The sequence below is a fragment of the Colletes latitarsis genome, chromosome 3 (genome assembly GCF_051014445.1).
Source record: "Colletes latitarsis isolate SP2378_abdomen chromosome 3, iyColLati1, whole genome shotgun sequence".
In the NCBI taxonomy this organism is placed as follows: domain Eukaryota; kingdom Metazoa; phylum Arthropoda; class Insecta; order Hymenoptera; family Colletidae; genus Colletes; species Colletes latitarsis.
In genome coordinates this window covers 29756878-29772304 of record NC_135136.1, presented here as the reverse complement: position 1 = coordinate 29772304, position 15427 = coordinate 29756878, and the positions used below count along the sequence as shown (strand labels likewise).

General features: G+C 34.4%; 3 protein-coding genes across 17 annotated transcripts in view; 1 reads left to right on the top strand and 2 right to left on the bottom strand.

Moving 5' to 3' along the window:
* Nucleotides 1-4611, bottom strand: part of Far1 (fatty acyl-CoA reductase 1) — a 110787-nt gene extending 106176 nt beyond the window's left edge. For both annotated transcript variants that reach the window (XM_076761866.1, XM_076761865.1), the window contains exon 1: nt 4450-4611. The gene's annotated coding sequence lies outside the window, so the exon portion shown is untranslated. The remainder of the gene's footprint in view (nt 1-4449) is intronic.
* A 2621-nt stretch (nt 4612-7232) lies between these two features.
* On the top strand, nt 7233-8478 carry LOC143340221 (PAT complex subunit Asterix). Its single transcript, XM_076761907.1, has 2 exons — nt 7233-7700; nt 7773-8478. Exon 2 carries the CDS (start codon nt 7851-7853, stop codon nt 8181-8183), a length of 333 nt encoding a protein of 110 aa, XP_076618022.1. The 5' UTR covers nt 7233-7700; nt 7773-7850; the 3' UTR covers nt 8184-8478.
* A 684-nt stretch (nt 8479-9162) lies between these two features.
* Nucleotides 9163-15427, bottom strand: part of Inae (inactivation no afterpotential E) — a 204326-nt gene continuing 198061 nt past the window's right edge. For all 14 annotated transcript variants that reach the window (XM_076761843.1, XM_076784469.1, XM_076784470.1 and 11 more), the window contains 3 exons: nt 14390-14734; nt 11265-11442; nt 9163-10430 (listed from right to left, as the gene is read on the bottom strand). In XM_076761843.1, coding sequence (XP_076617958.1) covers nt 10152-10430; nt 11265-11442; nt 14390-14734 — 802 coding nt within the window. In that variant the 3' untranslated portion in view covers nt 9163-10151. The remainder of the gene's footprint in view (nt 10431-11264; nt 11443-14389; nt 14735-15427) is intronic.

Genomic DNA, 15427 nt, shown 5'->3' with positions numbered 1-15427 from the left:
CTGAAAAAAATGAATATTTTAGTATGTTCACATCTATGGGCATGCTTATACAGGGTGTTCAGCCACCCCCCGAAAAACTTTAATGAGAGATTCTAGAGGCCAAAATAAGACGAAAATCAAGAATACCAATTTGTTGATGGAGGCTTCGTTAAAAAGTTATTAACGTTTAAAGTTCCGTCCGTACTGAATTTTTTTCTAGAAAATGGGTAGGATTTCGGAGGTAGGTCTATTCACCAAAAATGATTATACTTGACACCTGTAACTAAAAATAATTTTTTTAGAATGATTTGAAATTTTTTGTTTTCGTCGAAAAATTTGGGCACCTCGTCGATTTTTCTTAAAAATTTGTTGTTCATTTTTCATAAATTTGGTTGGCGCTGGACAGAAAAGTTGTTTAATACTTTTTTATAGATATCCATTAGCACTACTTCCTTAATGAATTTCAATGAGATACGTTCACTATTGTAGGAGTTATGGACGTTTGAAAATTGGACCATTTTTATTGGGTTTTCCTCACTTTACGGAGTCAAGGAACAACTTTTTTAATATTATTAGAATTTCTAAATATTCTACACTAAAATATGCGTTATTTGCCGTTTGAAACATTAAAATCGTCCAATCCGTTCAGGAATTATGACGTTTTAAAGCTACGCACAAAATTTTGGAGTGACATTTCTGGCATCCAATTATATTTTCGATAAGGAATTTTTTTCTCGGACAATGGTTAGGATTTCGAGGGTATGTCTATTCACCAAAAATGATTGTAATCGACCCCTGCAACTAATAATAATTTTTCTAGAACGATTTGAAATTTTTTAATTTTGTCGAAAAATTTGTCCACCTACTCGAATTTTTTCCCCGAAAGTGCGTAGAATTTCGAGGGTATATCTATTCACCAAAAATTATTGTAATTGACTCCCGCAACCGAAAATAATTTTTCCAGAATGATTTGAAATTTTTTAATTTAATTTTTTAATAACTTTTTAACGAAGCCTTAATCAAGAAACTGATATTCTTGATTTTCGTCTTATTTTGGCTTCTAGAATCTCCCATTAAAATTTTTCCTAGCGGTGGCCGCACACCCTGTATATGCATACAAAAAGCTGAATTTGTAATGTTTAATAAACAAAAATTACAGTAATTTGGAAGTGTGCTATTTTTTGGTCCCTGAGTGTACTTTCCTTATACAGGATGTTCGGCCACCTTTAGGAAAAAATTTTAATGGAAGATTCTAGAGGCTAAAATGTGACGAAAGTCAAGAATACCAATTTGTTGATTGAAGCTTCGTTAAAAAGATATTAATGTTTAAAGTTCCGCCCGTAAAAGGGCAATCTACGAACAGCTGCTTGCATGCGATAGTGGTTCTCATTCAGCATGAGAAACTCTATTTACTGATGTATGCACAGCCTTGCAGTTTTCTGAGTGAGAACCACCTTCGCGCGCGCGCAACTGTCCGCAGATTGCCGTTCTACAGGCGGAACTTTAAACGTTAATAACTTTTTAACGAAGCCTCAATCAACAAATTGGTATTCTTTATTTTCGTTCTATTTTGGCCTCTAAAATCTCCCATTAAAATTTTTCGTAAAAGTTGAATTATTCGATCGAATATATGTTACGAATAATTTGCTATTCGTTCGTCTTATTGGTCACCTATTATTCGAATAAAACTTAAGTCGACTCGACTCTGTGTTACGATACACACGTGTAATCGAATTTGGTGGTTAACGATGCTGTTTCTGTCTGGTCATTTACAATATATTTCGTCGTAAGTGAACGTAAGAGAATTCAAAGGTTTCGCTTTGGTCGTGCCTGTGCACCGTGAGACCCTCGTCGCGAAGGCAACCCTTTTACGCGGAACGGACGAACGCGGAAGCAACGCGCGTCGTATTGATCACGTTCCATGGATTTACCGACTCCGGATAAAGCTTCCGGACGAAGAATCAAATTCTCCTGCCTTCGTTTACACAGTCGTCTTCCGTTCCCTTCGAAAACCCGATTCGGATGCATTGTTGAAAATAATCTGAAGATCGCCCGTTCGAACTTTGCGATCAATATTTCGAAAGTTGCTCGTATCATAGCACAAACTATGGATTTAGCCAAAAATTTAGGCTGATTAACCGAATAGGACTAATTTTGATTGGTAAAAAATCCCTAGTACTGAATCATTATGCAATGGTTCACATTGCAACAAATTCTACAAAAAAATTGATCTTTGCAAATTTTAATATATCAAGTTTAAATTATATTTTTCTACATCTCGAGAAATTGCTTTTTTTTTAAATTTGAAAAAACTATTCTTTTTAACACGGGAAATGTTTACTGCAAAAGAATAATGTGAGTGTGTATTAATTTAAGTAACACTTGTGCACTCATGGATCACGCTGTAATTACATAACCGAGTAAGCACATCATAAATGTAAGAACTGAGTACGTTCAAGTATCCGTTATATTTAAACGTAAAGTACTAGATGTTCTATAATTGAAACAATTTCGATTCGAAACACTGCACACCTGACAAAATTTATTAACATTATCACAGCACATATACAAATTAAACGATTTTACATGTGTATTGCGAGAATTTGAGTGTGTACGTTACCTTTAAAATTGCTTGCAATTAGTTCAACACTTCAAAAATTGTGCAAAAAAAAAACACGTTCGCATATATCACCTTCTATGATGCATATTTCATTTTCTTTTATTTACAAAGTATATAAGAACGATATTATCGTTGTTAAGTATGCAATATCTTCGTAACATCGTTAGCATATTTATCTGAATATTACATATATCGAGGAGATTAAATTACAAAATTACGTAATCTCATAAAAACAGTAATATATAAAAAACTATAATTTGTGTTGCTTTGAAGGAATAAATATACACTTTTGCGAAACATGATTAACTATTTCAAAAAAAAAAACTTACCGCAAAAACTCTGTTGACGTATGTCGTATCGTATTCGATCATCTGTGACCGAGGATAATCACCGTGACAATTTTCCCTTGTCGTTATCATATTAACCATATTTATTCACTACTCAAACACTAACTAGATATACCGCTATGATTTAATCGTTCGACACAGTTTCGAACACGAAATAATAGTAACTAGACAGAAATGCATCAACGACGTTTTGCACCTGTGCACAGAGCCATCTAACTTTTCACGTATCACATTAACGATACTTGCACACTATTTGGACACTAAATGAATGTATTCCTATGAAAATGTTCACTCTTTAAATAATTAAATAGAAGTACATCGACGGTTCTTTGCACTTTGACGTTCAAGCCATCTAACTTGTCCCTTCCAAGAACCATATTACCGATGCTTGATCACTGCCTAGACGTATAAATACATATCTGCGTAATACATGCTTCGATCGTATTCCATACCAGTTCAAACACAGCAAATAATAACCAGATAAAAGTACATCGATAATTGTTTTACGCTCGATGCATACAGCCACCAAGTATTACATTTTAATTCATGAAACGATTCAGGTAAATGCTACTATAATATTGACATCTGCCTCCGTGAAACACTGAACTCTTAATATCGCGGAAACGTGTAATGGGTAAATTTCGATAAGGTTTACAGATTTAGAAATAAATTCTAAGTGCATGCCAAGATTCCTACAAAAAGGGCAATCCTTCGTCTAGGAATATATGTGTTTCTATCAGAACGAAGAAACAGTAGGAGAAATCGAGAAGATACGAGTCACGACTATTTTACACGATGAACCGGCATGCGGATTCGTGTGGCGCACGCCAAGAAACGCGCGCGCACACACGATTACACGAAACTCTACGCACCCACACGTAGGCACGTAGGCACTCATACCAGGTCGAGACAATGCGTCAAAGGAGGCGATAATCGTCGGCGTTGATGCAGAATCAGAGGGGTAAAAGTATTTCCAGTGACAAGGCGAAAACACCCGACGTGCATGGGGCCAGGCTGAATTAGAACGACTCGAGAATGGATCCGTCGGGATTGAGGATACGGGATCGTATTCACGCGCGACAAATTCTCGCCATCTTTCACGGACACGGCGGGAAAATCACGCAACCAGTATCGGGAACAGTCCTAGAATTAAACTAGCCACCGATCGACGGAAGTTTCTGTTATTAAATCGAAAAGCAACAGATATACATGGCATAATAATCGGGACAAGTCGGCCGTGCCACTCGACCGTTCGATTTTTGCATGCCAACCTCAATATCCCCACTATGATTTTTCGCGACACGATCGCAACCCTCCTTATCGAGGATCGTGCTCTTTAACGATCGCATCGGCGACGCGAAAATGTACTCGAATATTCATCAAACAGAGGAACGAAAAAGTTTCATGCACACCCACGACATCGTGAATGCACGATAGCAGTAGGCGCGGCTTTTCACCCCGTACCGAGAGAAAACGGTTTCGTGTCACTGATTTCTCACATACCTAGGTTATCCGAGCGTGTCCTCTTCGTCGACGATCCTCGCGCTGTCCACGTGTGAAATTCACGCTACCGATTTAACACAGAATCGCGAACTTCTCGCGTTCTCGGCACTTTTCAGCTCGTGCTTGTCGCACGCCAACCGAGTCCGCCATCTTGGGGCAACCGCCAAATCCCCCCAGGCAAGACAATTGTTTCCCATGAAAAGTCACTAGCCACCTTTGGCTCCTTTCCTTCCTCCTTCGTTCGTGTTTCCACCCTTCGCGTAGTTCTAACGTGTTTTCCCTCATTCTAATCCGAGTCTGTTTCCAAAATTATATTTTCATCTGTAATGTTGATTTTAATCTCTATAATTGTGTAGTTCTAATATACCTATTTATTTAAAATCTTATCACCGTAATTTCGTCAATCGTCTATTTATAACAATAATTTACATTTATCTGTATATACATTTTTCGTTGTTACTTAAATGAACTATTATATAGGAAATTATAGTTCTAATATTTTTTTTTGTTTTTAATGAAATTCACTAGAGCTTTTCTATTTCATATCCTATCAATAACTTACTACACTATCGCCACGTTATGAATATTTCGTAACATGTTGCACTCTCTCATGTTCGAATTATTCTTTGCAAGTATCAAATAGGACTTATTAATGCTTAGTTGTGATAACTGAACCAATTAACATACAATAAATCCGTAAATTTTGTCGAATATATTTATTTAATTTCTAGAAAATATTAATATTCGTTGAGCCAATGCTTTTTTATAAAGCCTAAAAATTCTGCGCAGTTCGTGTCAATAAGATGCATAATATTATGCAATTATTGAAACAAGCATTGTTTACATGTATTATTGAAATGGAACATGATCAATTTCTATGATTACTTTATTCACATTTACTTTAAGTATCACGTGACATTCTCTGTGATTTATAATTTTGGTTATATAAAAATTAATTTATCAATTATTTAACAAATAATGCTCCAATACGTAACTACTTTTATATAAATTATTACTAACACCTTCAGTCCCTTTCTTTTAAAACAAAGGTACTTAATTTATTTAGTCCTATAATTGCAAATTACAGAAGTTCAGTCGACATTTTACTTGTTATTTACTTTCGTGCTCTAAGAAATTGAAAAAGATTTATTAATTTTATATTTAAAGTATCAGTATCATTTTATAACGAAATGTTATTTTGATTAAACATATTCACTTTTAACAACTTACATGAACTGTCAAAAGTAAGAATTAAATGTATGTTATTAAAAGTTTATCATATAAAAATAAGTAATGCAAACATTTTGCAAATAATTAAATTTTATTCGTTGTTAAGAGGGAATGAATAAAGGGGTATATAAATTAAAAAATAGAAATAAATAAACATTTACGAAGGTACCGACAAGTTAGAAAGTTATACGGGTCATCATTTACTAGGGGTATCAAAAAGTGCTACAATGATTTAGAATTCTGCACTAATTAATGTAATTGGGCGGCAAAAATTTGTATTCCTATCATAGCAAACATCAGGTGGAACACCAAACCTGGTCTTTTCTTATCTGTTCTGATAATAAACATAATTTACAGATTGCTAGAATGATAGGAACTAGTCTGACATCTAACGAGAAAATACTGAATGACAGAATGAAACCATAAAAAAGATATGAAAGACGTTGATTCTTATTATTCTCGAATTATCAATAATTATTATTATTATTTTGATAAATAATTATTAATAGCAAATTAAATAATTACCATTTAGAGGTAGATCTTTATTGAGAAAGAATAAAAGATTTTATAAATATTTAACTGATTATTCTGGTATATGATTTCAATAAAATTTAATGTAGTGAATAGAATAATAATCTTATATGAACTTCTCTGCTCGCTGTTCAATTAGAATATAACGAAGGTTAAAAAGAATAAACTTTCTAAATCGATACAATATTTAGTCTTAGTTCTAAAGAGTAAGAGTGCTAAATTTGAATTCCAATGTGAACCGGTAACGTTGGAAGTCGTGAATCTTCAATCCATATGATAAAGAGAAGCATTGCATACATATTGGTCTGTGCTATCACCTGAATAATCAACTCTGGTAATATTCTATTTTCTTCTTTTATTTGTTCATCAAAAATATAAATGTTTCGTCTTGTTTATAATTATTTAGTATCTTACATTTAAGAAAAAAAAATACCACGACTTTCCAAATTTTTATTTTTATTATAAATTCAATAATTTAAGAAGAGTGTTTTCACTGCTATTATTGACACCCTATTTACAGTCAATTAACCAAATTCTGTCGAGATAAAAGACCCAATTACTATTCTTTTAATTTTAATTTAATGTTTACATTAAATTAATGTATTAATGGTGTTCGACAATACTTTTCTATTGCATGTGTCTGTAAATGATAACGTATTTTATACTGTCATACCATAAACAATGTATAACTAATATACGTATTACAAATTAGGTTAGGTGCTTACAGACTACACGTGGGTAACAGTAACAGAATACGGTTTTGCTTTTACGAGGAAATATTATAATATACTATTTTAAGTAAAACAGTTTAAGGTGATAATAACTGTCTTTACCCCATATGGTTTAATTTTCCAATGATTTATTGTCATTATACTTTCATAGTGTCAATTACTCTAAGTGTCTATATTTCTGTATTAAATAATTTTTATCTAATTTGGGCAATTCAAACATCTTCAGTTTAGTAGCAAGTGTAGTATACAAGTTGTATACGTTGTCTGTGCATTGGTGTAATAGGGGCAAATATAAGGCCCTGAGCACTCTAATAAAGCATATTTGCAATCCATGTATTCCATATGTGTCCATATGTATTACCGACTTCGGTGGTTTAATTAAATATATGTAGTTTCCGAAGTCACCGTCCTTAAATGCAAAGTGCACTGTAAATTTGCCACAAGTCGATACTTCAGTTCGGCAGAGTAAACTTGCACTGGCCTATCATACGCCTCATCAATGGAATTTTAGAAGTGTTAAAAGGAAAAGAGGATATATGTATTCATACGTGGCTTATCGTATTTTTTCAAATATAACGAATTAATGGATTTCTATGTATAAGTAGTATCATTCTTGAAATTATTAAAACATTCACAGTCGAAATTCCGTGTGAGGTTAGGTATTGACAGTGTTTCCGAAAAAAGTAAATAATTACCTGTTCAATTTTTGTTATAAAATTATAATAGTTGTTATTAAAGAAATTTGTGCTTTTTATATTCGTAAGTATATTGTCACACATTACATTATTATCATGTAATACTTTTTACAATAATAAGAATGTATTATGTTAGATATTCAGGGTGATTCTCTCACAGAGGCTTCAAAAGCAGTAGTCGTCACCGTTTGATGATAAATTTCAATTTTATAAAATGAATAGTTCAGCAGATCCCAGACGTCCAGAGCGAGAGCTTCGTTACAAACCCAGTGCATCGAGCAGTCAGGCTCAACCAGGCGACTATTCAACACCAGACTATATGAATATATTAGGAATGATTTTTAGCATGTGTGGATTGATGATGAGATTAAAGTGGTGCGCATGGGTTGCACTATATTGTTCTTGTATTAGTTTTGCTAATTCTAAAGTTAGCGACGATACTAAGCAAATTCTTAGTAGTTTTATGTTGTCCATATCTGCAGTTGTAATGTCGTACTTACAAAATCCACAGCCTATGACTCCACCATGGGCATCAGCAATGCAATAAAGACATTTTCAAATTTCTGTGATATTCGGTGTCTATCGATAATTTAATACAGTAGTTCTCAATCATTTCTCCCTGTGTAACACCTAAGCAATATATATTTTGTAGATAGTGTTTATTTAAACCCATTTACATGAAAACATTTTTTACTAGAAAAAAGTTTCCCTTTGTACTTTCCTCTTCACATTCATTTCAAATCTCTTTTCTAAAATATTGGTTTATAGGAAAAAAAGGAATCAATAATAAAAATTAAGATTTAGTTAAGTTCATTTATTAAAAATGAAAGGTATAATAAAAATCGAATTATAAAATTTAACGAGAAAGGTTAATAAGGTTCAGCTTACAATTGTGCAACATCACGATACAGTGAAAAAGACAATAGTTACGTCATCATTAATTTAACGTCGATGGAATCGCAAATTTCTGTCATAAAAATTGATACTTTTAAATTTGTTTACTCTACTAACATTTTTTGCGTGCATATTAAATATATAATTTTTTTGATATAATTCCGTTTAGTTTGTGTACCATCTGGGAATATTCTGTGTACCATAGGTTGAGTACCGTTGATTAATTGCACCTTTTATAACATTTATTCTGTATTACTGAAACAATAATGATGTATATCGAATTATTTAATGGCAATTATTGTTAATACGATTTTTGTAAAGTATTTTGCACAAAAATTATCATCATCAACGGGGTCAAAGACGTAAAAAAATTAACTTCAAATTGAATTCATCTTTTTTATTCCTTAAAAATTATTGTTCTTTATTACATTAAATGAACTTTTCTGCTATGTATCACTTTTGTCTAATTATATTCTACAAGTATCACTTACAATAAGTCCATTATTATATTTCCTAAGTGCATATTATATTTACTAGAGTTAAATGGATCAGGTATATTCTTTCTACTTTTTACATAAATACAGTGATTCTAAAGTTCCAACTAGTTAAGAGACCGTCAATAAAAATCATGCTTTGTCGTTCGTTTTTTTATTATGCAATTGTCTTCTTTCAATGACTACATATTTTACACTTTATGTATAATTTACGTTTTCAGTCCCATTTTTGCATTTATTACAAAGTTAGTAAAAGAAGTAATGCTAATTATTTTTACGGATAAAAAACAATTGTAATTATTAAGTAAAAAATTAATGTCAAATAACATGGCAAAATTATACGCGGATAATTACAAAGGGTAGATTGCAATAAAGCTAGTGTTTTTCTTGTATTCTTGCTGATTCTGTTAAAAAACTGTACAAAATGTATCATTCAAAATTTTTGTATTAAATGATATCTATGCAGAGTAGGCCAGTGCAACTTCCGTGCAATGTTCATACGTTTTCATCGCGCTGCAACATTCGATAATTACAGACGAGAGGTATAATAAAAAAATTGTAGCATTTTCAAATAGCAAGGCATCTTAATTTGCATTAACTATCGTCCGTATAGTAAGTAGCCTTTTTCTTGCTAATTTCCTATTCATCGTTATGTTCTTAGCTTACACGCGTTCGAGTCTGTACAGACTTTATTATTATCTTTCGTTCGGCTGAAAATTTGCTTGAATCAGAAAATACTTTGTTCCGTCGAAGAAATTACCGTACAAAGACAGAAAAGAGATCTATGATAAAACTAGAACATTATTCGAATTTAACTATCTACACCTGATGCGAGGAGGAATTTCACACGATTCTTTTGCCTTTTATGCTTAACATTCGTCTAATCTTAAATTATGGATTTATCGAGTGTGCATAGACTTCAGCGAAAGATCATATAAAAAGAGGCTACAATACGTGGCCCCTTAATTTTAGAATATCTCGAAAGTACATCCACTCCAGAACTTGCGAAAACGATTCTGACGAACAATCACACGAAAACGTGATATTGGCACAGATATCTAACAGTTATTTTACATCTATCCTGTCTCCCCTCTTTCATGGTCCCCGGTCGGTCTAACTTCTCCCAATTAAACGCTACTTTCGCCTCGACCAACCAGCGTGATTGGATATACATATTTTTTTCGTTTCGCGCTAAAGAAGGGCGAACTGTGTTGCCCGTGCGTGGGCGTCGGCGAGAGTCCACGCAAAAGGGGCAACGAAGCATCGCCGCTCATCCCTGTTGCGTCGAATTTTTTCTTCCATTCTGCTCCTAAATCTGTCGCTGGTGCCATAAGGCCTTTACACTCCGGGGAACTTCGTACGCTGAGGAACACGTCGTTACTGCTGTCCCGTTGTCCAGATGAACCCTGAAACGGTAATTAATTTTTACTTAACGCGACATTACAGTTTAAGAAACTGTTTATTAATATTTGCTTCTAGATTTTATATCATTTTCAGGGTAACAAAATGTTTAAGTGGTTTTCAAAATTTCTAGAAGTTTCTATACATTCTCTTAAACAAAGAAAAGAAAATTTCTGTACTCTAGATACAGGATGTTTTGGGGAAAAGTTTAATGGGAGATTCTAGAGGACAAAATAAGGCGAAAATCAAGAATACCAATTTGTTGACTGAGGCTTCGTTAAAAAGTTATTAACGATTGAAGTTCCGTCTGTAGAACGGCAATCTGCATACAGCTGCGTGCGCGCGATAGTGGTTCTACAGGCGGAACTTTAAACGCTAATAATTTTATAACGAAGCCTCGATCAACAAATTGGTATTCTTGATTTTCGTCTTATTTTGGCCTCTAGAATCTCCCATTAAAATTTGTCCAGATAAAGTAACTCTTTGGTAATCAGTGTATCAGTATAAAGGACATTCTTTTGCGCCCCTCTTGGATCGTGAGACGATCACCATTTTGGAAAACACTGGTTTAAGCAGTTAAAGCCAGAGACTTATACTTGTGAAATTGTTTACAATGGAAGAACTGTAAGATTTGTGAAATTGTAAGTAATATCGTTAAGAATATTTTAAAAGAAAAAGCAGTGCACTGTTAAACTACAGAATATGTAAATTGAATAAATAATAGAAACACAGAAAACTGACGTTGCAGTCAATGTGTTAAAACTGTGTAATTTGGTAATACGTTTAGGGAATATTGCAAAATTGGTAGAATGTGTAATATTTGATAAATAATGTTGCACCTTTGCCTCGTAAAAGTCTAAACTGGAACCGTTCGTCTCGTGTTCCTCCTCGGCGTAGGCCGGTTGTTGGACCTGGTTCGACACGTGAGACGCTCCAGAGGAATGGGAAGATGTGTGCGACGAAGAATTTTCTGACAAATCGTCTCTGCAGCAGGCAGCCGTACATACTCTCTGTTCTCTGCAATATTCCAGGAAATTTGTGTTTGTTATTTTATATCCCAAATAAAGTAGTACAGAACCAACCAGGTCTTTCAAGGTAACTTCCTCGATTCAGCTCATAACTCTAAATCAATAATTGGCAACCTTTCTTACCCTGTGCCAGATTTGAGAAGCAGTATCTTTTTACGACGTTTGTCAGTCAGTGGTATTTCTTAAAGCATTAGTGAACTTGAAATTTATAAAATGATTTATAAAGTAATAATAAGAAATTTATAAGTAATAAAGTAAAGTAATAATTTATTAAATGTAATATTAAAAAATAAAGATTTTGAGGAAACTCGACAAATAAATAAAGTACCAAAAAATATTAGACACAAACTTTTTTTAAGCGGTGGTAATTTAAGTTTTTGTGGTGAAACTTTCAAAGTTGGGGCATGGAAATCTATTTGATCGAATAATATAGTATAGCAATAGAAAATAATATATGAAAAGTAACGAAACAACCCCTTGTAAATTGAAGTCTTTTATGACACGTTACAAGTTATGTTTCGACATCTTAAAATATCAAAATAAACATTTGTGTAATGAAATGGAAGAAGAGGATAAGAAACTTAACGATACGGAAATGTTTCTTCGATTAGAATTGTTCCATTACATCCAGCACGTTCAAATAGGATAATGAAACAAACACACCGAAGGCAAGTAATGTCTCTGTATTTTCCCAAGATGCGCAATAAAAAGAATATTGTTTCGTAAATTGCAGTGTCCTAGTTTCCTTAAATCTTTTGTCTAAGTAAAGACTCGTTAATCTGACAAAATGCAGAAAAATGTCAGTTTACTGCTTTAAATGCTTGTAATAATAGGCCACTCTTACTGCATGGACCTTATAATGAGGTGATTATTCTTAGGTAGAGATTGTATGTATACCGCAATAATGGCGTTGGACTGGTACCATGCAAGAAGTAATTAAATACCGGATACAAGCGAATATAGCGCATTGCTTTGTAAACTTATTTCTCAAACTCTGTAAAGTTAAACACTGTAGTCATTTTCGAGTTACTTGACTAAATAGGTTTTCAAGTCCTAACTTTGAAAGGTAATTTTACCTTCCAAACATGAATTTCCGTCGCTAAATAAAAATACGTGTACAATATTTTTAATTACTCTATTTGTATGCAAAGTTTCGTCAAAATTGGCGTAAATAGGATAAAAAAAGATTGTTTGACTCAAAATAGTCAATTAGAAGTTATAAGGCAATATAATAAGAATATTAGAGGTATATATTATACAGGGTGTTCGGCTAACTCTAGGAAAAATTTTAATGAGCATTCTAGAGGCCAAAATAAGACGAAAATCAAGAATACCAATTTGTTGATTGAGGCTTCGTTACAAAGTTATTAACAAAATTATTAATACAATTTGCCCACCTACATGAATTTTTTTCTCACAAGTGCGTAGGATTTTGGGGGTATGTCTATTTACCAGAAATGCTTGTAATTGACCCCTGCAACTAAAAATAATGTTTCGAAGACGATTCGAAATTCTTTATTTTCACCGAAAAATTTCAGTACTTACTCGAATTTTTTTCTCGAAACTGAGTAGGATTTCGGTGGTATGTGTATTCACCAAATATGCTTGTAATTGACTCCCGCAACCGAAAATAATTTTTTTAGAATAATTTGAAAAACTTTTTTCTCCGAAAAATTTAAGCACCTACCCCCTGTCGATTTTTCTTAAAAATTCGTTTTTCATTTTTAGTAATTTTGTTTGACGTTCCACAGAAAGGTTGTGTAATACTTTTTTGTAGGTACCCTTGAGCTCTAGTTCATTACTAAATTTCAATGAGATACATTCACTATTGTAGTAGTTATGGCAGTTTGAAAATTGGACTATTTTTATTGGGTTTTTCTCACTTTACGGAGTCAAGGAACAACTTTTTCAATATTATTAGAATTTTTGAATATTCTACATTAAAATAGGCGTTATTTGCCGTTTGAAACATTAAAATCCCCCAATCCGTTCAGGAGTTATGACATTTTAAAGATTTGCATGAAATTTCGGGGAACCTCGCATTAGATTTTCGGTAAGGAATTTTTTTCTCGAAAATGCGTAGGATTTCAGGGGTATGTGTAATGACCAAACATGATTGTAATCGACCCTTGCAACCGAAAATAAGTTTTTTAGAACGATTTGAAAAATGTTTTTTTCGCCGAAAAATTTCAGCATCTACCCGAATTTTTTTCTCAAAAGTGGGCAGGATTTTGGGGTTATGTGTATTCACTAAAAATGATTGTAATTGATCTTCGCAAACAAAAATAATTTTTTCAGAATGATTTAAAATTTTTTAATTTTATTTTTTAATAACTTTTTAACGAAACCTCAGCCAAGAAATTGATATTCTTGATTTTCGTCTTATTTTGACCTCTAGAATCTCCCATTAAAATTTATCCCAGTGGTGGCTGAACATCCTGTATACAAGTAGAGATTGGATACTTTTGAGACTTCGTAGAGTCCGGGCACACGAAATAGTGTGCTCGTAAAATCGAGTAGGCGTCAAAGTAAAGATGTTTCAGCTACCGGGATAAGCGAATTGACAGAAATACGAACAGATAAGAACCCTAGACCATGGTCAGAGCCTAACTATAGGACTTTAGTTTTAACTATGAAGAAATGTTTTATCCAGTGTCGTCATTTTTAGAAAGTAATTTTTAGAGGTACTGTTAGAGGTAAAGGTCTTACTCAAGTCTTTAACAACCTTATTTATCTGCTCATAATATATGCACGTAGAAAATGAAAAAAGGTAGTACAGTCACGGATACAGAAGGACATTTAGAAAGGCATCCTCAAGCAAGATGTCATGTACGGCCCTAACAAAGTGCCGCAGCAGTAGTCAGTGTTGATTCTCAACAGTTTAGTTTACGACCTCGCTAGATCGTGGCCCGGACTATACAAGTGGGATCGAATACCTTCTGACGATGACCGAGTCTCGTCTTCTCGGTACTGGCGGCGGAAGACCAGCGGTTAAGCTCTTGGCACTCTCGTAGCTCGCCTCGCTATTGCCGCTGCTCGTGTTACTGCCGTTGTTCCCCTCCCTCAGGAAGTAGTTCTTCGCCGAGAGCATAGCGAAGTGAAGGTTGTTCTTCAAGTCGTCCGCCGCCGTTGACAAGTTTCCCGAAATCTTTGGGGTTCGCCTCATCGGTCTCGGTGGTGGTACCGGCGATGGTGGACTGCTCGACGCCTCCGACAGCGTCTCCGGCGTCGCAAGCGGCGCCGTCCGCGAGGCATCGTCCCAGTCGGTCCGTCGATTCGACCTTGGCACGAAAACACGCGTGAAACGTGGTTGTTGCATCCGGCAGGGAAAACTGCAGCCAAAGAGCAACAGACTACGATGCCGCAAATAGCAACGCGAACGCAACGACATTGTTCACAGAACGAAGCAAAGCGTTCCTCTCAAACTGCAATCCTCCTAGACACGAATGTTAAGGATTTCTCGTATTCGATGGCTTTACAAAGTGCAAATGATCATCAACGTGCGCGACACTGTTAAAGCGGTGAGAACTGCGAGTCGTGAAGTAAGCGATTGTGAACGAGAGCGTGACATGAAGTTCTTCCAACTGATCAGAACGATTCGTCGATTTTTGGCGAATGATTTCAATAGAAGAACGAAGTATGATATAACATGTTTAAAACAGCCCACACACGCGAAGGATCGACGGGTGTTCGACCGTGGATTCGATAGACTGTGGAAAAGATAGTCGAACAAATCCGTAGTTAAACCTTCCGCCAAACTCGACCGTGTATGGGTCGTTTAACACATCGTGTCTTTAATTTTCTTTAACAACCCAATGACCCTTTACCAGCGTCAATTTTATAGAACATCCAAATCTCCATCTCTGATACGAGTAATCCGAAAGATTGCAACTCGTCGAACTCTCTTCGTGTACCTAACACCTTATTGAGAAAACTAATCCTAGGTATCTTCGGCGTCAGGCCACCGTTTGGGA